A 24,995-nucleotide genomic window follows, 5' to 3' on the forward strand; every position below is an offset into this window, starting at 1 on the left:
GGGAGGAGAAGGCCAGGAGGCAGCTTCCTTTGTAACTAACACATATTCACACCAGCTCCCTCCTCCCTCCTCTCTCTCCTTCTTCCTAAGCCACCCCCGCCCTGGGAGGGGGGGGAGTGGAGAAGGGAGTGGAGAGAAGGAGGGAGTGCCTCACCCACTGAAGAGAGGGAAAATGGCTCCTGACCGCAGAAGCCAGCCCAGGGCACCCAGCTGCCAACATAGGACAGACAGGAAGTAGCAGGGGAGGGGGGTGGGGTTGATAGAGGTAGCCGGGGAAAGACTACCCTCACAAAGACTTCCCAAATTACTACCTGGCCCCAAGTCCACATGCCACTTCTCCTAACACCTATTCTGGGATGACACAGTTCTCAAGAGGCCACTCTAATGTCCTACGCAAAGAAATCCAAGACAGACATGAAGGTAATACTACAAGAGGGACGAGATTACTCCCTCAATCATAATTGTTTCAATCATCAGTACTAAGATTTAACAAAGGCTCAGTAGAGCTGCGGTCAGAACATAAAACCTCAAATTTCTGATATCCAAAAGATTTACGTTGAGGAATAGGAACCCACCAGAAGTCTCTGAAACTCAGTTTCCTCCTCACCACCTACCTTCCCCAAGAGTCCAAGCAATAGATCCTAAACCACCTCTCACGGATTAGAAGGAGCCACCTATCCAACATATGGGAGTGATGTCTACACCAAGAAAAAAGGAGCAGCACCTGGACAGTGCTGGACAATAATATGCTTCCTTCAATTCTACACATGCTCTTCGCTCTTGACCCCCAGAACTAGCCCTAATATGCTTCTGACTCCGCCCTTCTTGAGCAAGGCAGATACTAGGGAACATGAGACATTAAGCTTGACAAAGCACCATCAGCCTCCCCCCACTCAGCCCAGGATCAGGCCAGGCACAAGAAAGCCCCTCCCATTCCCTTGGGAAAGGAACACCAGCCTGGATCTTACCAGAAAGAACCATTTTCTTAAGGCTGCTCCCCAGCAATCCCCATGTCGTCCCCCTCACTAATCAGTGACATCTTTCGGTTCCTCGTCCTCCTCCCCTCCATAAAAGCTGGAGCTGGGCACAAGGACAAACCCAAGCAAGTGAAGGGGACACCCATCCACATAAGACCCCCAAACTTCTCAGGCAGATAATGTGCTGACATGACAAGCGGCAAAGTGGCTGAGACATAAAAGAAGATTTGGGAAAGGGGCAGGAATGGGGTGTGGCAAGTGGAAAAACTGGGTCATGCTACAGCTTGGGGCAGAGTTCACCCTGGGAGCCTGCACAGCTCCCAATCAACATGGGGGGGCAGCCCCAGACCAAGGGCCCAATGGGAAGCCAAGATGTGGAACCAATATTGGCTAGATAGCACTAGTCTACTTCTCTCGCCCCTCACAGAAAGGATCAGGTCAGGTTACTAATACCACCACCCCACCCCCACCTCGGGCAACAGCACAGAAATTTGCCACCTTGCCCTACACAAGGATGATGAGATTCAAGCCTAAGTTTCTCATCCCAACAGCTGAAGACTCAGTAACACGACTGCCCCTCTCCAAAGAGACCCCAGTTTCAAATGAAGACTTTCCACTTAGAAAATGCCCAATGTAGAAACATCTTTCTCAGACCACCTCAACTTGCTGCTGGAGCTAAGAAGAAGGCAGAAGTGAAAAATGATGGGAAACAAAAACAGAACCAGCAAGCTCTGGAACTTAAAAAAAATAAGTAAATATAAACAGAGAGAATAAAGAAATGGCATGTCAAAAAAAACCAAAAAAACAAACACCTGGAAAAAAAAAGGTCAAGGAAACAAATAGGTGACTTAGCTAAGGGCTCTGAAAAAGGAAATACAGGCGAGAGAGAGACATCCACTTAGATGCATGACATCAATCACCATTTGAGAACAGACAAGGGCTACTCCAATCAGGCAGGATGGTTATAACCATACGAGTTTGGCCAGTCCAAGGAGCCACCCCCAAACACAGACAGAACAACCCCCAACACACCTACACAAACACTTCAGGCCACCAGCCCAAACCCCAGGCTACCTGCGCAGAGGTAGAAGCCTCTAAGAAAAAAAAAGTCTGGATTATTTCCACTTGCCAGAGAAAGGGGGTGCTCCCTAGTATAACCTTCAGGCTGTGACATCCTACCCCTAGCCCCCATCATTTCCCCACTCGAAACATTCCAGCAATCTGCAGGCTAAAAGCGCTCTACAACCCAGCTGAGGAGCGCAATTCAAACTTCACACAGTTGAGACAGCACAGAAAACCGGTAACTGATCAGAAGCTAAAAATAATCAGATAGAGAGTAACCAGCACTCCCTCTCTCCTTTCCACAGCAGCAACCACAAGATCCTGCTTACACAGATGCCCGGCTGGTCTCCAGCAAGCAATCCTCAACACCCACCCCCACCCACCCCACCCCCAGCCCCCCGCGGTCCCAGCCACCTGCATTTCTCCAAGGACCCACACAAGGTAAGGTCTGCCAGCCCAGAGAGCTCCCTCAACGGGGACCTGCATAGCATTCCTGAAGACCAGACAGTGCAGCAAGCTTGCATCTTGGTCCCAGAGCCCAGGAGGCACATGGCTTCCACCCCCTCCCAAAAGAGCTCCGCAGAAGGGAACCACTCCCTTCGGATGCCCTCCACCTCAGACTCTGCACAGAGAGAGAGAGAGAGAGAGAGAGAGAGAGAGAAACTCAACCCTGCCTCACCAGAGTCGCTAGGGAGGGCCCAAATGCCTCCTTCCTGCCCTGGGCCCTTGGGGAAGATGTTACCTGGGTGGGGTGGGGGCAGGCTGTTGTTCAAAAGTGCATCCATATCCTCCTCCTCGCTGCCCGCCGAGCAGGGGGACGGGGAGCCCAGGCCCGACGCCATCCCCTTCCGCTCCCGGCCAGGGAATTGGCCCAGCTGCTCCTGCCTGCGGCCTGGGGCCCTCTACACTGGCCCGAGTCACTGTGCGGGGGAGGGGGGGAAGAAAGAGAGAACAGTCAGTGACGCGCACTGTCCCCCTCCCCCACACCCACCCGCTCTTTCCGCCCACCACCACCAGCGGCCCCCCCACCCCAGCCACCCTAGCAGGGCACCCGAACCACTCAGGCTGAACTTAGTTCCACACTCCTCGAGGGCAGCCCGGAAGCCGGCTCCCCAAATGGAGCCCCCCCAGATGAGCGGGAGCGACGCCCCCGAGGGCAGGCTGGTGCAGGCTTGGGGAGGGGAGAAACCGGGCTGGACCGAGCAGGGTGTGACGGGGGGAGGGGGTGTCCGAGTGGCCGCGGCGCGGGGGGGGCCGGGGGAGGCGGCAGGCAGCGAGGCGCTCGGGGACACAAGGTCACTTGGGGGTGGGGGGGCGCCTCCCTGCGCCTGGGGAGGGGCCAGTCCCCAGACAGGGCAGCTCTCCAAAGGCTGTCCTCTGGGACAAACTCAGGTTCTCCAGAGGAGCCGCGGGGCCGAGGGGGCGTGGAGGCTCAGGGCTCCAGGGGGCTGGAGGTAGGGACGTGGGGGCCGAGGGAGCGCCCACCAGGCAGGGGGCCGGGCCACGTGTCCCGGGGGGCAAGTGAGCAAAGGGCGAGGGGGCGGGCGCCGGGCATTGTGGGAGACCAAGCCCGAGGTGGGAGTCGAGGGGAGCAAGACTCCGGCCGGCTTAGGGCGGGGGGGGGGGGGGGGGGGCAGGGCGCCCTGCAGGCCAAGGAAAGGAAGGGTCAGCTCCTCCAAGCAGGGGGCGGTCCGCGAGTCCCGGACGTCTGAGGAAGGGGTGGGTGGAGGGATGAGCCTGGGGGCTGGTCGGGCTGAGAGGGGCGTCTCTTTGGGAACCCCGCGCTCTCCTCACCCCGGAGCCGCCGCAGGTCGCGCTGGGTCCGGCCCGGTGTCACTCCCGCTCCGGCTCCTCCTCGCCGCGGCCGAAGGGGGGAAAATGGCTCCGGCTCCGGCGTCGCCTCTTAAAGGGCCCGAAACACCGGCCGGGAAATCCCACCGCACAGGCCCCGCCCCCCCACGGACAGCCCATAATAACCTCAACCAACTCTAACCCCCCCTCCACTACCGCCACCCTCCTCCTTAGGTCTCCCGGGCAACCCCCGCCCCCTCGTCGCTCAGGCAACCACTGGCCACGCCCCCTTCGAGCGCGCGCGCGCGTGTCACCCGGGCAACCACCCACCTCCTGGCCATCCCATAATACACACGGACACCCCCCCCCCCACACACACACACACACACCACCCCCACCACACACGCACTCCATACACCTATATGCCAAGGCTGTTGACATCTCATAATATTGCAGACCTTTTGCAACTAACCCTTTCCCCACCTCAGACATCCCATAATAGCCACCCTTTGCCAACTTCTTCACTCTTGGCCCTAATGCTGACATCCCATAATAATTCGTCACCTCTCCTTTTCATGGCCATCCCATAATAAGCACCCCTCCCAGCACTTCAGCCTCACATCCCATAATATTCATCCCCATCCCCCACAGACATCCCATAATAACCACTCTTCATCCACCCCCAGTTTGATATCCCATAATAGTCAGAAACGCACCCCCCCACCACATTACAACAACGGACACTTCGGCCTCCTCCCACACACATCCCGTAATAATCAGTTTCCTACTTTCTATACTGGCATCCCATAATAACCAACCCCCTAGCCTGCAGGGGCTGAGGGCAGCTCAGGCTAGGGTCTAGATCCTCACACCAGCACCCTCAACCTTCACACATTTCATTCTAACTCCCCAGCTCATGATAACCACTTCTCCCTGTCAAAGACATATCCCATAACGATCAGCACCCTACAGAGATGGTCATCTAATCTCCTTTCCTCTAACACTGGAAAGATATCCCGTAATTTTACTCCCCTACCCCACACCCTGATATCCCATAATAATGTCAAGGAGCCTGTGGTCCACCAGACATACTATAATACTCCTAGCACAACCCAGCCTCACATCCCATAATGCTTCATCTCCAGCCACCACCCCTATACCTTTCCAGCCAGGCATCCCATAATATTCATAGTCATACCTCCCCCACCTCCACTGGCTGTCAGTCTATTCTAACAACCAGAGCCACAAGGGTGAAGCAGGCTACCCACACTGCCCTGTGCCCGCCCCAACTTGTACACACCTTCATCCCTTTCTGGGCCAAAGCAGTATCCTGGCATAAAGCCTCTTGCTGTCTAGGACAAACCCTACCTTTCCTCATCTCACCATTTCCAGACACTCAGGAACTGAGAGTCAACCCAGGGTCCCATGCAATCCAACCAAAATCCAGTTATTCTCCAGATACTTACCTCCAGCTCTTAGTTTTGAGTAAGACCAATCAAATACCATGCTGGCCAAATAAGCCATTTAGATAAAGTTTAATTTACCCACAGCATCCCATAATAATTATAAACTCCTATTTTAGAAAGGAGTCTTTAGACTATTTCTCAACATTCCAGCAGTCCTCCTCCCACCTCACCCTGCCTCCCCCAGGTCAGGTGGTCCATTCATCAACACACGTGGGTCACTCCTATGGATGGACATTCCACCATAATGTGAAATGAGGATCCTTCTATATAGATACCAAGAGTCTAGACCTGCTTTCCCTCTACTCACTCACTGCTACTACTCATGTTCATCCAACAGACGTCGACAACTGTGTACCTAGTAAGGCACCAAGCTGGACACCATGGGGAATGCAAGGACCCCAGATGCCTCCCTCCAAGAAGTATAAATAATCCATCAAACTATGAAAGAAGATAGAATATCCGGTGTCCAGGAAGAACTACTGAGTGCTATTTCCCATTTCCTGTTACAGAGAATAAAACAAATCCCAACTGATCTCAGGAAAGATCAGATTCCAGGGTGGCTCAGTCAGTTTAGCATCCAGCTCTTCATTTCGGCTCAGGTAGTGATTTCATGGTTCGTGAGTTCAAGCCCCGAGTCAGGCTCTGGGCTGGCAGTGCAGAGCCTACTTGGGATTCTCTCTGTGTGCCTCTCTCCTGCTCTATCTCTCAAAATAAATAAATAAACTAAAAGAGAAAGAGAGAGAGAGAGAGAGAGAGAGAGAGAGAAGAGATCAGATCCCAGTAGAGGTTCTTAATAGTCCTTCTAGAGGGTGGAAGGTATTCCAAAAGGATTTACAATATAGATGGGTAATCAAGATATCTCCCATCTGTTCCCTACCAAACTAAGGGATTTTCATTGGAAAGCAATGTTCAACTATCCAGTGTTTCTAATACTGAAATCCTATAATATCATCTGCCCTCCTTTTTTTTAAAGTTTATTTTTATTTATTTTGAGAAAGATACAGAGAGCAAGCAGGGGAAGGGCAGAAAGAGAGGGAGAGAGAATCCCAAGCAGGCTCCACACTCAGCACGGAGCTGGACGCAAGGCTGGAACTCATGAACCATGAGATCATGACCTCATCTTGTTGCAGCCTCATTCTCCATCCAAAAAAAAAAAATCCCTTTGATGTGTAATATTCACCATCTTCCCTCCTCCCATGTACAAGTCAGCATTCCAGGATGCCTTCTTCATTCAATTTTGTCACAAGGTAGCCTTTCAACATATACCCTCCCCTTCCCTAATTGGGCCTGCGGGTACCTTGGGGACCCAGCCCTAGAAAGTCCAAGAGCCCAATCTTAAAACCCTTTAGCTCTCAGAGAACCTGAACCCATAAACCTGTCACTTTGCCCTCTTTCTGATCCCCAGAGAACCAGGATCCAAGTGAAAATGAGTGTCCCATCACCACTGCCTGGCTGCTCTGAACCCCCAAGCCCGAGAGCATGTCTGTCTTTGCTTTCATATGCCTTTTTCACACAAATCCAAGACCTGTGGCAGTGGGACAGGTTGAAGAGAAACTTGACCTTCCTCCTAGGAGGGGCCTTCCTGATCAGACGTGAGTAGGATCAACCTTACACCATCTCTGTGTTGCCCTCCTAATCTCAACTTTCCTAGAGAAAGGGCCTGGCCACAGGACTCTGCCCTCCTCCTGGAACCCAGGGCTGGAGATCTGGCAAGGACAAATAAATTCAGGAGAGACAAGAGCTTGCTTTAGGAAGTCAACATCCCTTTGTTTCTAAGCGGAGCACAAGTGATGCTGATACATCTTTCCACCAACTCCTGCCTGACTTAACTCCCTGGACAATCCTTTTGCCACATCCATGTGGTATGCAGACCCTTACCCCCATTCTGCAAAGCTGCCACAGTCTTCCTCATTCAATTCTCATGACACCAAGATTGGGCCCCATTCATTTGTGCAAATCCTCCCCCATGATTGTTCCAAGTACTAAAGATGAACCTTGTACTCCTTTAGGGGAGAGGAGGGAGCTCTTTTAAGATACCATAATGTGGGTATACCTTCTTTTAACTCCTTTGTATACAGAGCTGCAAGTATCTACTGTGCCCTCCTCTCTCCCCTTTTCTCTAGGGGATCCAGCCTGCCTCTCAGCCTCAAATTCCCTTCTGTAATATCTCCATCTGCCCCACAGACTTTTCATCATATATATACCACATTACTACAATGATTCGTAATGTAAACCAGGAAGACAGTTTTATAACTGGGTAGTCACAGCTTTGTGCGTGATATAAACACTGATAGCTTTTGTCCCCCACAGCCCTCCCTGCCCCTATCCCTGCAAGTTCTACCCACTTATCCCCTTGTCATCTTACTCCCCACCTCTCCCTGCTACCGCCACAAGAATGTTAGAATCCCTTTCTCTCTTCTTGAATTCCAGAGAAGGCTGGGATGTGTGTGTTTATGTATTGCTTTTGTGGTCTTTATGCTTCTATGCTCCCCCACTCCCTACCCTGGCCCCATGCTACCCTTCCAGATAAATTATAAATAAACCACTAGCATGATTGGCCCACAGAGACTAAGGGTGGGATAATCTCCTGATTAACGCACCCAGGGGGACAGCCTCTCTAGCCGGTTACCTTAGAGTTCTGTTTCCATCCCGTGGTACAGAAGAACCTAGAATAACACTCAGAGTGGGTTGTCCATGGAGTTTTCAGCACATGCTCTCTCTGCATCTCTGTTCTGTGTAAGCCCCAGAAACTCTGCACATAAGAGGTCTAAGAGACCAGTGTTCTGCTTTATCAGAAAAGGAGTTTGGAAAGACAACATAGGGAAAAAAAAAGCCACAGTGACAGTGCATTCTGATGGCTAGACAGGATGCAGGTCGCGCAGGGCTTGGGGGGGGGGGGGGGGGCGGAGAGCTGTAGTGACAGGCTAGGCATTTGCCCCTCAGAAACCAACAGAGTCTCTGTTTCCTGGGTATGACTGCAAGGTTGCAAAGCCCCCCTGGCCCAACCTTGCCACCCGAGCTATGGTCCCAAGGCTCAAAATCCAGGAAGGCCAAGGGGGAGGAGAGTACTTGGGTACTGTGTTCACCCAGGAGCACCACTCCCACTGATGTGCCACACAGCCAGAACACCAGAACGCAGGCGTTCTCACCGCCAGCCCAGCTCTGCTGGCCCTGGACTCAGCGACCATGCAGCTCACAAGCTGCAAAAGGACCCAGGTGTCCAGGGTTCAAATTTGACCAGCTCCAGCCTGCCCCAGGGGCCCCTTCAAACATCTGTCATAGAAGAACCTCTCCAGCCAGTTACTCTTGCCAGGCCTCAGGTCTGGCTCCAGGGCTCACCCCACCCTCCACAGCTCCTTTCCCTCCCTCTTCCTTCCTTTCCTTCCCCACCCCCCACCCCTCCCCAGAGCTTCACCTACCCAGGACAGCCCCACCCAGCTGTGCAGGGCACATCCCATAATAATCCTTCTCCTTGCTAGCCCCCCCCCCCCAAAAAAGAGAGGCGGCCATCCCATAATAGCCACCCACAAGAGACATTCCGCGGTGACCGCCCCCTCCCTGCAGAGCTGCCGGGAGCAGCCATCCCATAATAGCTGGCCGCCTGTTTTACTGGTTACGGCTGTGGAGGGAGCTGGAGAGGAAATGGAGGGGAGGGGGGAGGGGAAGAGGATCAAGGGCCCCCACTTTGTGGAGGAAGAAGAGGGAGGAGAGTGGCCCAAGGGGATAGGAAGCCAAGGGGACACCGTGCAGGTGGGAGGTGTGGTCCACTGGCCACCACAGCCCTGCTTTGGGGCTTGCTCCCCATTCTCCAGGGGCTGCCTTTCCCCCTGAGCACCCTGGAGGTGTCTGCTAGTCAGGGGAGATGCCTAGGATGGGTTGAGGTGCTCAAAGTGTGTGCGTGTGTAGTGGGGGTGCATTTCAGGTGTTCCCCTTGGACCGTTTGAGAGAGAAGGCAGACCTTAGAGTGGATGGAAAGAGAGTAAGGGGTGGGGGGGCTGGAGAAGAGCTCCTCAGGCCCTCCCCATTCTGCACCACCATCCCATAATAATCCCCCCAGCCCCACTCCCCCTCCCACACACGACATCCCATAATATCTTCTGGAGAAGCAGTCCCCGCAGTAGGTACAAAGAGCTATCCCATAATATACTCCCCCACCCCCACTCGCCACCCCCCCAACTTGGCCCCCCCCCTCAGTCACATGCAGCCGGTGCCATCCCCCGCTGCTCCCCCCTCTGGCCACCGAAGGCCTTGCCAGCCCATAATACTCTTGCCTCTGGTCGCAGGAGGCCTCCAGCCCATAATATTCCCTTCCACCACCACCCCCCCTTCCCGCCCCGCACCCCTTCCTCCCGCCTCCAGTTGGATCCGGGCCTCACCAGCCCATAATATTCCCCAGTCTCCTAAGGCTGTTCCAGCCCATAATACTCTCCCTGTCTCCTAAGGCCTCTCCATCCCATAATACTGCCAGACGCCTGACCTGTGGGCCAAACCCCAGCCCGTTCCACACATCGAGGCTGTGTCAGCGCCGCTGGTCTCCCTCCCTGTCCCTCCCTCCTCCCTCCTCGGCGCTTTCCCTCCCGGGCTCTCTCCCGCCCTCCTGCCCTAGGCCCCTCTCCGGGCCCCACCCTGTGCCTGCCTGGGCCCTTACTTCCCCTCCAGCCTCCTCTCTTGCCCTTTCTCCTTTGCTTGGTTCTTCATCCCATGCCCCCTCTCCTCTCCCTTTCAGGCACTTTTCTACCCGAGACTCCTCTGTCTGTGGGATGGACATTACTAGGCCTAGTGGGGAGAGAGTGCCCCCAGAGGGCAACAGGCTAGTGCCTGCCCCTGGAAACTGTCTACTTGACCTAGCACCATGGAAACTTGCCCAGCCTGCCTTGCCCACCCATCCCCTGGCCCTAGTTCTGATTGCTGGCAGAGCTCTGTCTGGGTGAGGATTCACCTTGGAGCCCTTGCTGCCTTCCAGAAACACTCCCCTTGGGCATCACAAACAGACTTTACCAATAGCATCTCCTCCCCACACTCCTGTTGAAAAGAGAGCTCCCCCTTATGGGATTTCTCTCAGGTGCCCTTCAAAGGTGATCTCATGGATCTCTCAACAACCCAACAAGTAGATACTATGGTCCCCATTTCACAGAGGAGAAAACAGAGGTTCAGAGAGTTTAAGTGTCTTGCTAAAGTCACATTGTCAAGAAGTGACAGAGCTGAAATTAGTACCGCCTAGGTTGGTTCGATTCTGAAGTTCTGAGAGCCTTTGTGTTCCCCAAGGCCTGTGTGAGAAACTGCACTTTTCAGTGCTATCTCCTCTGGAAAGGATATGGCACGGTGACCACCCAGCCTCCCTCTGTCTCAGGGTCTCCTAAGAGTGAAGAAGAAAGTCCATGTTGTGAGATTAAACACCCCCCCCCCATTTCCTCCATGGGACCCCAGGTGGCAACCCAGTAGGAATTTTCCTCAAGATCTTTCAGGGCTGAGAGAGAAGCCTCTCTGCCCCTTTGGTACCCCTTACCTTGGCTGTGATTCTCCTGAATTTGTTTTATTTCAAGACCAATGATTGTGTGTCTACTCCCACCTACTCTCACCCTGTGGAGGGACCATCCAACAGAGGAGGCCGACTTTGAGGAGAACCAGGGGGAGGTCCCCTCTTCAGCTTAGTTGGCAGGCAATCAAGAGTGCTGCCTTGGAGATGTTGGGTACCTCCTGGCTGGGGGAGGGGAGTCACGGCCATCCTGCCTGGGTGTTCCACCAACTTGCTACTCCCTTCTGAAGCCTCGATGGGATGTATCTCAGGGCTCAGCACAACTGGAACCCTGAACGAGTCCAGTTCTCTGCACTGACACAGCCGTGTTGTGTTCTGCACCTGAATCTGAGGCAAGGGGAGGGGGAGGGGGAGGGGGAGGGGGAAGGTGTGCTGGAGGGTGAGTGGGTTAGGAGCAGGGAGGAAGTAGCGGGAAGAGGGAGCAGAGATGATACAGCAGATTCAGGGGGAGAGAAGTCATCAAGAGAGGTGGCCTGCATGAGGAGGGAAGGAGGAGTAAGGAACCCAGGGAGGGTGGATGTGACAGAGCCATGAGAAGGTGGGAAGCCCGAGAAAGGGGAGAGACAGTGGATGTACTGCAAAGAGTAGGAGTTTGGGAGCCAAATGGATACTGTGCCTCTTCCTGGGTGTGTGACCTTCAGACTGAAGCTTCTTTAGGACGTTTTGTTTGTGAAATGGGGATAATAATCGTCCCTCACAGGGTTATTGTAATTCTCAATCACTAAATAATAATATAATAATAAGCACTACACTGGGATCCTCGCAAGTATTTTTAAAACTTGTTAATGCTCCTCTCTCTCCACCTAGGATGTTCTCATTTTCCTCGTTTGGACTTTCCTAAACCTCAAAAAGGGTGACTCTAGGACGTGGGGTGAGGGCTCTCTCTGGATTTCCCCACGTGTCACCTCCATCCTACTGCGCACTCAGTAATTGGAGAATTCTGTGAAAATGGCAGTGGCTACGGGTCTTCTTAAACTTCCCCAGCCTGTTACTTGTCAGGTTCTTCTGTTCATTCCTCCTCTGCCTGCCACATCTCCTTAATCTAGTCTTGCGTCTCTGTACTCATGATAGAAACTCTTTGGATGTGCTGAATATGGGGAAACAGTCCACCAGAACTTAGACACCCGAGATTTCACACTGGAGAGGACCCATTTCCATCCACCTCCACAGGCTATGGTCACACTTCTCTTCGACAATTTTAACAGCAGTCTGACCCGTCTTCCTTTCCCTTTAGATTCCCCTCCTCACTTCCCTACAATTTATCCCACACTGTTTGCCAGAATGAGCAAAACCCCACTCAGGAACCTTTACGGGCTTCCCACTGCCAACTAAATTAACTGCCAACACCTGACTCCCCACTCTTGAATCTTGTATCTTGAATGGCAGTTATTGACTTGTCTATGCTCCCCCACTAGATAATAAACTACTCCACACCAAAATTCAACTGTTTATCATTCAACAAGTATTTATTGAGCACTTTTTTTGTGCCAGGAGCTGTTCTAGATGCTGGAGATACATCAAAGAACCAAGCAAACCAAAATCCCTGCCTCCAGGGACCTTACATCATACCTGGGGTGGGGGGGGGGGGGGGGAAGGGGCGGGGAAACAGACAAGAAACTATAAAAATTATAAAAATAAATAAGTAAATTATATAGAATGTTAGATGCTTGCTATGTGAATTTTTGGTACTTTGGAATCCATTCACATATCAGAATATAAAAATACTCAAGTAATTTTTAACAACTGTGTTCAATCCAGTTCGGTTGGGTAGGGCAAAGTTCTGAGACTTTGGAATACAACCACGTTTGATGCTCCCAGGGCTGGGAGGGCATGGGTCTTGAACTCTAAGGATGAACAAGATGGGTCAGGTGCTAACCATCAGGCCTCTTCTAGAGAACCAGAGGGCCTGGCCCAGGGCTGTATCTTCGCACCTGATGGTGGAAGGCTCTACTTGAAAGCGATCACTGAGGAATCTGGGTCACTTCTCTGCTTTGGCCACCAGGGGTCATTTTACCCTTGTAAATCACCATCTGAAGCACTCGCTTAAAGACACACAAAAGGCTTGCTCCAAACTAAAACACACAGAGACACACACAGGAAAACCCTGACACTGTCAATCTGTCTCTCTCAATCTCTATCTCTCTCTCTCCATCTCTCTTTCCCCCCTCCCACACACAGAAACATACATCATTGAGAGACACAGAGACAGAAATGCATACAGGACACACGCATGGCAGCAACTTCCTCAGTTACAGAGTCTCAAGATGCCAACTCTGCAACCCCTCCCAGCCCAACTCCTGTAAAGAGGGAAGAAAACAGTAGGTGGCCCATGAACCAGTCTTCCATGTCCCTTGCCTCCAGCTTGCAAAGAACAGCCAGCCTATTCCTGTCCTCCCATTGCACTCTTTTTTCGCTGGAAAGTTCTTTCCTGGCTGTGGCAATAGTTCCTTTTTCCCTTCCCAAGGAGAGAGGAGCCCTGCCCCTCCTCAGAGTGTGTGACTAGTTCACCCCCACCTCAGGGCTGCCGCTCCAGGAAGTCCAGGGTGGTGTTACACTGGGTGTGCAACTCCCACCTACCCCCTGCAAACCCTCAAGCCTTCTGGACTACAATTAGCAATTGATTTGCCCAAGTATTGCCCTGTCCCTGGTAGTAATAAAAAACAATGTATGTATATGCCCTGGGAAGAAGTTACACGTGAGCTCTGATACTGGCTCTTTAAGGATGTCCACAAGGTCAAAGTTATTTTTGGAATCCTGCTTCTCCCACCATGTCATTTGTTCTTTGCATTCTCATCTCTCACAGGTATACAGTGGAGTTTTCCAGAGGCTTCATGAAATGTGATGACATTATTGCTCTCACAGCTAATGGAAAGTGTGCTTGTGTGTTTCTGTCGTTAACACTCGTGAGTTCTAATTTCTGTTATGGTTAAGTCTCAAAAGAATAAAGTGCAAGCAAAAGCCCTTTGGAATCCTTGAGTTGTTAAAGGGTCTGGGAACAAAGTTTAAGAACTGCTACTTTAGTACAAAGAATTTTCTCCTTAATTCTAGATGATGCACCAGAGGCAGAGAGAGAGAATTTAGGACCTAGAGTGGAGGCAGTCTCAAAAGCGGTGTGGGGTGGACAGAGACAGGTGAAAAGGGCTACAGGGACTGGATCTGGGGGAAAAAATACCCTCCAACGCACAGTTTTGTCCTGCCCCCGACCACCCCACTTTGGGTGCCAGGTCCAAATTGTTACAAGTCACTAACCGAGAAGGAAACCAATTCTGTCTGTATCCATTAAACTCCATATCGTTGAGTTTACTCGGCAAGGGAAGTTCTGGGAAAGGGAAGCCCAGGTGGAAATGAGGGTGGGTGGCACCTGAGGTCCTAAGACTACTGTGGTGGCTGTAAATCCAAGACACCCACTTTCTGCTCCATCTCCCAGCTCTCAAGAGTGCTTCATGACCACGCCAAGGGCATGCCATCCAGTCATCTGCCTCTGCATTGGGAAAGCTCACAGCTTCACTTCCTAGGGACTGGGGAAGGGGTCGGCCTCAGGCTCACCATCACCACCAAATTAAAGAAGGCCATTAGCACAGCGCTCCTCCTTCCCAGGCTCCCCACACTTTGTTCTTTTCTGCATTTCTGGGCAGGAGTTGCCTTCCAGAAGTCCCAAGTGCCCAATCCACTTCCCTCGTGTACACACCCTAATGCGTGTCAGCGGCGAGGGGGTGAGAGGTGGGGGTGACCGCGCGAAGGCATGATGGGCTGTCAGAGGGCCGAGTCCTCGGGGAGCTGGGTTAAGGGTGTCCCCACGTTGGAGGGCCTGAGCAGCCCCTGTTCGGCGGTAGCCGGGGTGGTGATGCAAGTGGTCTCAGTGGGCTGTTCGGCGAGCGCCCCCTGAGCCCCGTTGGTGGCCAAGGTCCTGGCGCGGTTCGGAGTGCCCAGGCCTCGCAGGGTGTTGCGGAAACCCTCGGCGCTGAAGTAATACACCAGAGGGTCTAGCACGCAGTTGGCGCCGGCCAACAGCACCATCACCATCAGCACCCCGCGCACCCGATCGCAGACCTTGCTGTTCGCCGCCACCAGGTTGCCCCGCAGCAGCCCGTACACCGCCAGCGTGGCGTTGTAGGGCACGAAGCACAGCAGGAAGATGACGAGGTTGGCCAGCAGGAGGCGCACGGTCTTCCGCCGCCGCTGGCTCTGCGTGGCGTCGGGCCGCGCCAGGGTCCAGAAGACCCGGCCCGACGAGTAGAGCACCGCCACCAGGGGCAGCAGGAAGCCCAGCGCCTCGGCCAGCAGCACGAGCGGCAGCAGCCCGCCCTTCCACAGCCTGTCGCCGAAGCTCTCGAAGCACAGGCGCACCTGGCCGCCGCCGTAGCTGCAGGACGAGGGCCTGTGCACCAGGACGGTGGGCACGGCGAACACGAGGATGAGCGCCCACACTCCCAGGCAGAGCAGCCGCGCCACGCGGGGCCGCCGCAGGTGGCGCAGCCGCAGCGGGTGCACGATGGCCGCGTAGCGGTCCACGTTGATGAGAGTCAGGAAGATGCAGCTGCCGTACATGTTCGTCTGGAAGATGGCGCCCGCTGTCTGGCACAGGAGGTCGGAGAAGGGCCAGTAGTGCAGGGCGTAGTAGGAGATGCGCACGGGCAGCGAGAGGGTGAAGAGCAGGTCGCTGGCCGCCAGGTTGCACATGTACACGCTCACGACGGAGTGCACGCGCAGCGCGCGCAGGAAGACCCAGAGAGCCAGCGCGTTGAGGGGGAGCCCTGCGGCCAGCACCAGGCTGTAGGCCACCATGTGCAGGCGGTGGGTGGGCCGGTAGTCGGGGCACGGGGGAACAGAACCGTTGGCAGGGGGAACAGAACTGTTGGTAGAGTTGGGCAACATCGTACCGAAGTGTGGGGAGGAGCTAGGCTGGGGGCATCATGAGGCACACTAGGACCCTGGCATCGCGTTCATCTCCAGGGCGGGGCCTGGAGGCCTCACAGAGAGAGAGCCCCAAAGCAAGCAGGGCATGGGAATGTGGGCTATGGCTGCGAAGCAGATGGCTGCCAGGGGTTGGATGCTTTGGGTCACAGCTTCATCAGCAGTGGAGACCTGGAATAGCAAGGGAAGCCAAAGTCAAGAGTATGCAAAGACAGGGTAGAAGTCACAAATGTTTATCTAGCTAACTTGGCTGGCCTCTTGGGTCTTTCCCCCACCTTCCATCCGGCCAGAATAGCTTTCTGCAGGAAGGCTGTGTAGCACAGTGTTAAATGCCCAGGCTCTGGAATCAGACTGCCAGGGTTTAAATCCTGGTTTTGCCAGCTTGCCTAGCTTTGTCCTCAGAAAGGTGACTTAATCTCTCATTTTCCTTACCTGGGGGGAAAAAGAGGGGGTCCCTTACGTCATGAGGTTGTTAGATGAAATGAGATATGTGTAAAGTGCACAGGTTGCTGTTATTATCAAATAACATTGCTCCCTTCCTTTCTGTCTTCTACAGATGTTTACTGAGCCTTTAGAAGGTTCCAGGCCTGTTCAAAGCACTGAACAAAATGAAGGCCTCGCTTGCCCCCATCTGCCTTACATTCCATTGAGGGGAGACATAATAAAGTGCAAGTAAATAGGTATTATGTCAGATGGTGAGAATTATGATGGAGCACCTCCCCTGGAACTCCCCAGCTCTGCTGGCTCCCAGTTATCTAAAGAATAAAGTTCAAACTCCCCAGTGCAGTACAAAATCCTGAGCCTCACTCATTACATCACAGTTGCTCCTGTGTACGCTGGGTTTGTGGTCAGAGGTTCAGCTTGTGGGACCTCTCTCAGTTTTTTCATCCGTAAACTGGGGATAATAACACAAAGGGCTCTCAAAGGCGGATCGCACATCAGCATGGTCCTGCCAGGCAGGGGAAGGTTGTACTTTTCCAAGTGTTCCCTGGAGGATCTGACTAGGGAGCTTCCCAAATGGGGTCTGTGATGGATGGATGTTTGTTTTTGTTTGTTTTTTTGGGGGGGGGGTTGTTTAAGTTTATTTTATCTATGAGAGAGAGAGAAAGAGGGAGAGAGCAAGTGGGGGAGGGGCAGAGAGCGAGACAGAGGATCCGAAGCAGGCAGAGAGCAGCAGAGCCCAGTGTGGGGCTCGAACTCATGAACTGCGAGATCATGACCTGAGCTGAAGTCAGACACTTAGCCAACTGAGCCACACAGGTGCCCCAGAAGGTGTTGTTTTAATGAGGGTTCAGAGGGGACCCTAAGTCCAGAAAGCGTGACAGTGGGGCGAGGAGGTACCGAGGGCATTGCCGAGGCTGCTGGAGAGAGCAGACCACAGCAGCCACAGTGCTCAGGCAAAAGCTGGTGGACAACGGATATGGCCAGGAGGTAGAGGAGTCAGAGGGACAGGACATGGTCACAGGATCCCATCCTCCTTAATGTCCTAATGCCACAGAAGCTACTCCTCCATCTTTAACCCCCAAATGCCATCTTTTGGGCGGGGGGCTGAAATACACAGAACTTCAAAATTACCATTTTAACTGTCTTTAAGTATACAATTCAGTGACATTAAGTACACTCACAATGATGCGTGATCGTCACTGCTATTTCCAGAACTTTTTCATCATCCCAAACCACTCTATACCCATTAAATAACAACTGCCTATTCTCTCCTCACACTCTCTCCAGCTCCTGGTAACCTCTATTCTACTTTCTGTCTCCAGGAATTTGCCTACTCTATTTGAAATAGTGTTTTCATTTTCTTTGGGTAAATACCCAGCAGTGGAATTACTGGATTATACGGTAAATTATTTTTAATTACTTGAGGAACCTCCATATTCTTTTCCAGAGTGGCTGGACCAATTTACATTCCCACTAACAATGCAAGAGGGTTCCTTTTTCCCCACGTTCTCGCCAGAATTTCTTATTTCTTGTCTTTTTGATACCAGCCATTCTGACAAATGTAAGGTGATATCACATTGTTTTGAGATTGACTTGCATTTCCCTGATGATGAGCGACGTGGAGCATCTTTTCATGTGTCCACTGGCCATCCGTATGTCTTCTTTGGAAACGTGTCTACTCAGGTCCTCTGCCCATTTTTAAAAATAGATTACTTGGTATTTTGGTGTTGAATTTGCCTATCCTAGGTTCCTCATATGAGTGGAATCATATAGTATCTGTCCTTTTCTGTCTGGCTTATTTCACTTCACATAAAGTTTTCAAAGTCCATCCATGTTGTAGTATGTATCAGAATTGCAATCTTTTTTTTAATAGCGGAATAATATATGCATAAATTGTTTTTAATCTATTCATCTGGCAATGGTTACTTGGAATTTTATACGTTTTGGCTATTGTGAATAATGCTGTGAACGTGGGGTCCACATGCCATCTGAGGGAGCAGGGTCATCTGGAGACCCTGAGCCATTATTCCAAGATACTGGATTTATTCCTTTCAAAAGAAACTGCTTAAATTCTTTTTTTTTTTAAGATTTTATTTTTAAGTAATCTCTACACCCAACATGGGCTCAAACTCACAGCCCCGAGATCAAGAGTCTCCTGCTCCACCAACTGAGCCAGCCACGAGCCCTGGAACTGCTTAACTTCCTGCATGGAACCAAGTTGTAAACCTGACTCTAAGAGTTTTCTTGTGGGTTTTTTGCTCATTTGTTCTCCCCCCAACTATGACTACCAGCAGTTTAAGACTTGTGAGAGGTCTCGTAGAATAAAGGAAATAAACGTTTCCTCTGCAAAATACCCATTTCAACAATGAAAATAATACTACAGGGGGATGAAACACACAGAAAGGCAAATGAAATGAGACTCTTTCCCTGACCCATGCCCCCCCCCCCCTTCCATGCTTCTTTGCTCTGGTCACACCAAGCTAATGATAATTGGGCACATGCCTTTTGCACGTGCTCTGCCTCCCATTCCCCAGCTGGCAAAGTCAATCATTTCTTAGGACTCCGGAAAGCCTTGCCTGACTCCCTCCCTCCCCACAGGGCAGCTGTAGTTCCCTCACAGGTGCTTCCACTCTGCGCACAGGTTTCCCTTGGGTGTCCCACCTGTATTGTAATTAGCTGTTCTTGGTCTGCCCCTCCCACTAGACTGTGAGCTCTTGGAGGGAGGGGCTGAGGACTGGGCCTTAGTCATCGTTGTATGTAGTCCGAGCCACTACCTCAATACATGTTGCGTGAAAATTGCTAGCGATCATTTACTGACCATCCGCCACATCCCGGGGTATTTTAGGCGCCTCGTCTTTATTCCTTCCAACAGTCCTTTGAGCTAGGGGTTCATCCTGATTTTTATGGGAAAGGAAACAGAAGCTCTAGAGCTCCGGTTGGCATTCAAACTCAGGATTCCAACCCAGCTCCAAGCTGCCCCGCTGCTTGCAACAAGAGTGGATGGTTGGATGTGAAGACGCATGTTGCACGGAGCACTTGGTCTCTTAGCCCATGAGAAATCTGTGCCCATAGGGGCGCCCAGGGGGCTCAGCCAGCAGAGGGTCCAACTTCAGCTCAGGTCATGCTCTCGCAGTTCGTGGGTTTGAGCCCCAAGTCGGGCTCGCTGCTGTCAGCGCAAGAGCCCGCTTCGGATCCTCTGTCCTCCTCTCTATCTCTGCCTCCTTCCCTGCTCATGCTGTCTCTCTAAAAATGAATAAACATTGGGGCGCCTGGGTGGCGCAGTCGGTTAAGCGTCCGACTTCAGCCAGGTCACGATCTCGCGGTCCGTGAGTTCGAGCCCCGCGTCAGGCTCTGGGCTGATGGCTCAGAGCCTGGAGCCTGTTTCCGATTCTGTGTCTCCCTCTCTCTCTGCCCCTCCCCCGTTCATGCTCTGTCTCTCTCTGTCCCAAAAATAAATAAACGTTGAAAAAAAAAATTTAAAAAAAAAAAGAAAAAGAAAAAAGAAATCTGTGCCCACAAATAGTGTTTACGTCCTTATTTGTCCAAGTGCAATATATTCTTTTTAATAGCCCACTTTTTCTCGACTTTCAAACACTGGTAACAGAGTCCTCTTGTTTTCACACACACACACACAAGTGTGCCCCTCCTTAGGATGTCCTCTTACCTACTTAAGCACTTAGTTTGCTGCCTTGAACTCCTCCGGTTGTTTTATGTGTGTTTATTTGATTCCATTATCCCCACCTAGATGGTAAGGTCATTGGGTGGGGCCCTATCTTCCATCGCTTTATTCCCAAGCTCACTCACACTTCAGTCTCTGCTTAGCAGGCCCTTGTGACATTCATTGGCCCCCTGGAAGGAAATCTGCCCCCACCCCCAATGTCCACCCATCCTGTAATCTTGCTGCAATATCTTTTGTATCAATCAGTCGGTCAACCGCTTCTTATCACACTCCTATCTTGTCCAGGTGTCTAACTCACTTAGTAAAGGACCATGTCCCCTAAAAGGCCTGTTCGGGAAGAGCCTGCATTAAAATTTCAAAAACAGTTTACACTATAACTACAGTAACACTTTATCATTCTGAACCATTGCTTGAAGAATCAATAGCTTCTTACAACTGGGAGGCACATGCCTGACAATGAATGAGTGAATGAGTAATTATTTTCCAAGAATCCCAAGTATTTCTGTCAATAAAGTTACAATGTTAAAGAGACCATAAGGTACTAGGTGAGCTTCTGCTTAAAGGTACAGTTAGAGGGGTGCCTGGGTGGCTCAGTTGGTTAAGCTACCAACTTCGGCTCAGGTCATGATGTCATGATCTCGCAGTTTGTGGGTTCGAGCCCCGCGTCGGGCTCTGTGCTGACAGCTCAGAGCCTGGAGCCTACTTCAGATTCTATGTCTCCCCCTCTCTCTACGCCTCCCCTGCTCACACTCTGTGTCTCTCTGTCTCTCAATAATAAATAAACATTAAAAAATTAAAATAAAATAAAGGTACAGTTAGAGACCCATAAAGCAGATGGTTATGCCTTCGTTACTGAATTCCAAAGTGGAGAAGTCCTTTCTGTCAAAAAGTCACCCCTTTCTAACAGACACACACACACAATGGCCCAAGCTGGGTGTTGAGAGGCTGCCAGGCCCTGCCCTGGTCCCCACCCCATCTGCCTGCTTCCCTGGGGCTCCTGTCAGTGGAGCTGAATGGGCACAGTGCCAGGCCAGATGGCAAAGATGGGAAAAACTGCCAAAAAGAAGGCAAACAGGAAATGGAAGGAGGGCTCTAGCTGGGGGGGGGAGGGGCAGCCCCAGGATCTCTCCCCAGTCCTGCCTTGAGAAAGAGGTCAGGTTGTGGGGGAAACGTAGGAAGCAAAAACAGCAGCTGCCCCAGAAAAAAATGAACACTGGGGCTCCGTTTCACCAGAGAGGAGGAGGGACTGGGAGGCCCACATAATCTTAGTAACCTCAACACGCACGGATGTGGTAACAAGCATACCACTACGCACACGTGCATGTGCCAAGGACACAGAGAGGTGTAGGTACACTAGGAGACGTGCATACGAGATCCCTCGTAACATACAAATCACTATACGCCCACACCCTCTCCCACACAAGTATGTGCATGTGTGGAGGCACAGACAACTGGGCCAGAGGAGGAAGAGTAGACCCAGCCCTTGCCTTAGGGACAATATTCTTACACATCCAGACGTACAGAGTCAGGCAGCCTCAGGAGCACATACCCATGCAGAGGTGCACAAATAGATCCCAGGGCCAAGACACTGAGGGGCAAAAAGGGACCCTGCATATGGAGGCCCCAGGAACTGGCCATTCCACACCACCCGCCCTCCACACCACTCACACACCAGAGCGTGGACGGCCACTTTCCTCCTCCCTCGGTCTCTTTCAGCTTCCCGTGGGCACATCCAAGGCCCAGGTTCCTTAGGTCCTCTAGTCCTCTTGGACCTGTTCCATTGCCCTCTGAGCTGGGCTGGGCGCTGCTCTTTGCTGAGATAAGCCAGAGGGGCAGAGCTATTTTCTGCCAGGCAGGAAGTGAGAATGTGAGTCAAAATGGGCAGGAGGCTAGGTCATGGCCATTCCTCCCTGTTCTCCACGCAACCTGCCCGTGCTATCCACCCTTCTGGCGCCTGACCAGCCATGCAGAGAGGGCTGAAGAGAAAGGAATAGGTGATCCCAGACAGTGATGGGGGCAGGGCAGGGAAGAGAAATAACTCCTCTTTGTCCAGACTCCTCCTGTCCGCCACACTCCCCGTGCGCACCCCCCTTGTCCCTCTTGCATATCCACCAAATGCCTTGCTCTCTCTGTCTCCTCTTTTTAGTAATTCACATCCTCCAGAAGTTCGAAAAGAAGGAATCTCAGATCTCCTCCTCCTTGCCCCGGAAGATCCGTTCTAGAATAGCCCCAAACCTCATTTTCGATACCAGAGGCCACAGCTGGGAGTCATGGCCAGCCAGTGTGTCCCACCCCTACACGGTGTGGGTTCTGACCATCCTGTCGGCTAAGTCCACTTCTGCTGTTGTGTGCAGGCAGCAGTAGGAGGATGTACCCTTTACCCACAGACAGGCTTAATTGTAAATTATACCTCTTACTACCTGAATGTTCGCGCTCCTCCAACGGGTCCAAACTATGCTGGAGCCTCCAGCAGAAGCTTAACAAAGTCTGAAGGCTTTGTGAAAAGCTCTGTCCTGGAGCTTCTTGGAGGACACAGATGAATCATGCTCATCTGAGGGGTCTGTGGTGTGGAGATAGTACAGTGTCACCAGGCTCAGTGGACAGTCTCTTCCTACCCGAGGGGCCACATTCTTCTCAAGGAGAAGAGCCTCAGGCACAGGCCTCCAGGGGGGAGTTGGGTCCTCTTTCCATCCTCCCTCCTCCTGTTCCAGGCCTGCTCTGCTTTCTCCAGCCTAAATTCTTGCTCCAGCCTTCCACCCCCCTGCTCCCCCCCCCCGCTCCCCCCTCACCCCCCCCACCCCTGGCTTCCCCATCTGATATCATTCTCAGCCACGTCTTCTCCCCCTCCCTGGGTATTCTGACCTCCTGTCTCCCATTCTTCACTGGGAAGCAGCAGAAAGCAAAGGTGGCCTACAGCTCAGTAATTCGTTTCCCCCTGTGTGTGGATGTCACCTCGCTACCTGCACATCTCCCTCCACCCTGCTTTCAAGAGCTGGAAAAACAGGAAATAAAGTTATAATCCGGAGAAGTCACTCAGACCGGCTCAGCCCTATACGGCCCTACACTCGGAGTAGTCTATATGCATCTTACCCTTGCTTTGGGGGCTGGTTGGATCCTGCCCCCTCAGAGAAATCTGGAGCCCTTGGGCATCTTTGACCTTGCTCTGACCTCGGGAGGCATTTGTGCACCCCGGCTTTCCCCCTCCCCTCCTTCTCCGGGTGCCCGGGCATACAAGGCGTCTATGTGGCTGGGGCACAGGCTAGAGGGCAGCAGGCTAGAGAGGGCTGACAGCCTTAGGCAGAAACAGCAGGAGCTGGGCTCTGGTGCCTCCCGGGAAGTGAGGCTTACAGGTATGAGTGAGTTTCTATTTTCCCCCCAATCCTTACCTCCATCTCCCCCTGGATCTAAGACTTACTCGGCCTAAAAGGAGCTCAAGATACAACCTGGTGGGAGGTCCCCCCCCCAAACACAGGTAATAGGTAGGCAGTTGCCCTTAGTAGTATGATACGAGGGTATCATAAGGCCTTGCCGACCCTCAAATATTTCCCCCACCTGTGCTCAATATCTGAAATTTCATCCCCTTCATGCCACTCATGAGTCACATTCTATCAGAATTCTAGGGACATTAGAGACCATCTCATCTAATCTTCTCATATAGAAGACGAGTGCACCGGGTTAAGGTGGTGTTTCTCAAAGCCCCATTAAAATGCACCTTGGTTAGCTGGGAAGGATAACTAGGAGAACACATCTGTGCCAGTGAGCCCATTAGTGGAGTCCGATAAGATGAGTTCATTGTCATCTAGCAGAGGGCCCGGCCTCGGAGGGTGAGTGGGGGGTTAAGTTATCTGAGGGTGGGGAAGGGCTGGACGCCCCCCACCAGAGAGCCCTCCTAAGTGGCCGTGGGAAGCCCAATGTTCAGCATAATGGTGGGGACCTAAAGTGTGAAGGGGAGGTCACATCTCCCCCAAGATGCCCCAGTGTAGGGGCTTCAGACTTCAGAGGGGGCACTCCTGGGTGTGCCAAGCGTGGTGGCTGTCTCCCTTGGCTTGGCCCCAAAAGGCCTGTCTGCCTGAGGCTGCCCCTTTTAGCTTTTTACTCTACTCAAAGAGGTTTTCCAGGGCCCATGGCCCACCCTCATCTCCATCCCACCCACAAACCCCACTCTGAAGGAGGGATGCTCCCCATCATGCCCCCTACGAGGTTCAACCCCCTCCCCCCCTGCCCCGTGACACCCCCATACCTGTGTTCCCTGTGGCTTCCGCTGCCTGCTCTGAGCTGGGCTGGGCTGGTAGGACCTGCTCCTGAGGTGGGTGGGGACACACTCTCCTGGCAGATCTCAGCAGGTCCCAGCTCCTTGCACTCACCCAACCCCACACACGGGATCGGGAGAGAGAGGAAGCAGCGCCCTCAGTGGCCTTCTGAGGTGGCCAGAGAAGAAATCCCAGCAGAGAATGGTACTTAATCCAGCCCCAACCCTTGCCTATTAATGATTCCCCCCACCCATTGCTCACACACTCCCTAGCTTCCGGGAAGCTTAACTGGCACACCCACTCACTGATGCTAGATGACTAACCCACCAACCTCTCACTGTACTCACCAGTTCCCCCTGGGTGTCTCTTTCTCTTTTGGGTTCCAGCAGGCGGTTTCGCTCTATCCACTCATGGCCATCCCCCACCCTGCCCAGGGCCATTCCGCCCTGCTTCTGTCTGGCTCCCTCAGGCTGTGAGCTCTGAGGGCTGGGGGACAGTCCCTCATCTCTGTGCCCTCTGGTTGAGCCCCTTGTCTTCTGTATCAACAAGGCTAGGCATGTTGTCCGTGCTCAATACACAAAAACAAGTTAAAGTTTTTGAGTGGTAGGTGAAAAAGGATGTCGTAGTCAAATAAGTCTGAGACACACCAGACTGAACAGGTTTCTCTGTTACAGGGCTTCTCAGAGCCTTTAACATACCATTAAAAGATTGACCATGTGTTCATAATTGAAGCGGATGAAGGTGCATGGGGGGCATTATACTATATTTTTGTGCATTTTAACTTTTCTGTTAATAAACAAGTTGGGGCTTTTTTTGTTTTTGTTTTTTTTAATTTTTTAAAAAGTGTATTTATTTGTTTTGAGAGAGAGAGAGAGA

The 24,995-nt window shown here is 52.3% G+C and overlaps 2 protein-coding genes across 12 annotated transcripts in view; both read right to left on the bottom strand.

The window, feature by feature from the left end:
• CHD4 (chromodomain helicase DNA binding protein 4) overlaps nucleotides 1–3,987 on the bottom strand; it is a 30,419-nt gene extending 26,432 nt beyond the window's left edge. For all 7 annotated transcript variants that reach the window (XM_047865264.1, XM_047865262.1, XM_047865265.1 and 4 more), the window contains exons 1-2: nucleotides 3,834–3,987; nucleotides 2,782–2,959 (exon numbers count right to left, since the gene is read on the bottom strand). In XM_047865264.1, the coding sequence (XP_047721220.1) occupies nucleotides 2,782–2,881 (100 nt within the window). In that variant the 5' untranslated portion in view covers nucleotides 2,882–2,959; nucleotides 3,834–3,987. The remainder of the gene's footprint in view (nucleotides 1–2,781; nucleotides 2,960–3,833) is intronic.
• Nucleotides 3,988–12,279: 8,292 nt separating this feature from the next.
• LPAR5 (lysophosphatidic acid receptor 5) lies at nucleotides 12,280–24,825 on the bottom strand. Of its 5 annotated transcripts, none has more exons than XM_047866311.1 (4): nucleotides 24,110–24,825; nucleotides 22,290–22,429; nucleotides 21,542–21,714; nucleotides 12,280–15,917 (listed from the first exon to the last, which is right to left on the bottom strand). In XM_047866311.1, the coding sequence occupies exon 4, from the start codon at nucleotides 15,705–15,707 to the stop codon at nucleotides 14,586–14,588; it is 1,122 nt and encodes a 373-aa protein (XP_047722267.1). In that variant the 5' UTR covers nucleotides 15,708–15,917; nucleotides 21,542–21,714; nucleotides 22,290–22,429; nucleotides 24,110–24,825; the 3' UTR covers nucleotides 12,280–14,585. The 5 variants fall into 5 exon arrangements, with proteins under 5 accessions (XP_047722267.1, XP_047722268.1, XP_047722269.1 ...); XM_047866312.1 differs by having other exon boundaries at nucleotides 22,280–22,429; XM_047866313.1 differs by lacking the exon at nucleotides 21,542–21,714.
• Nucleotides 24,826–24,995: the final 170 nt, after the last annotated feature.

This window comes from Prionailurus viverrinus, chromosome B4 (assembly GCF_022837055.1).
Source record: "Prionailurus viverrinus isolate Anna chromosome B4, UM_Priviv_1.0, whole genome shotgun sequence".
NCBI lineage: Eukaryota > Metazoa > Chordata > Mammalia > Carnivora > Felidae > Prionailurus > Prionailurus viverrinus.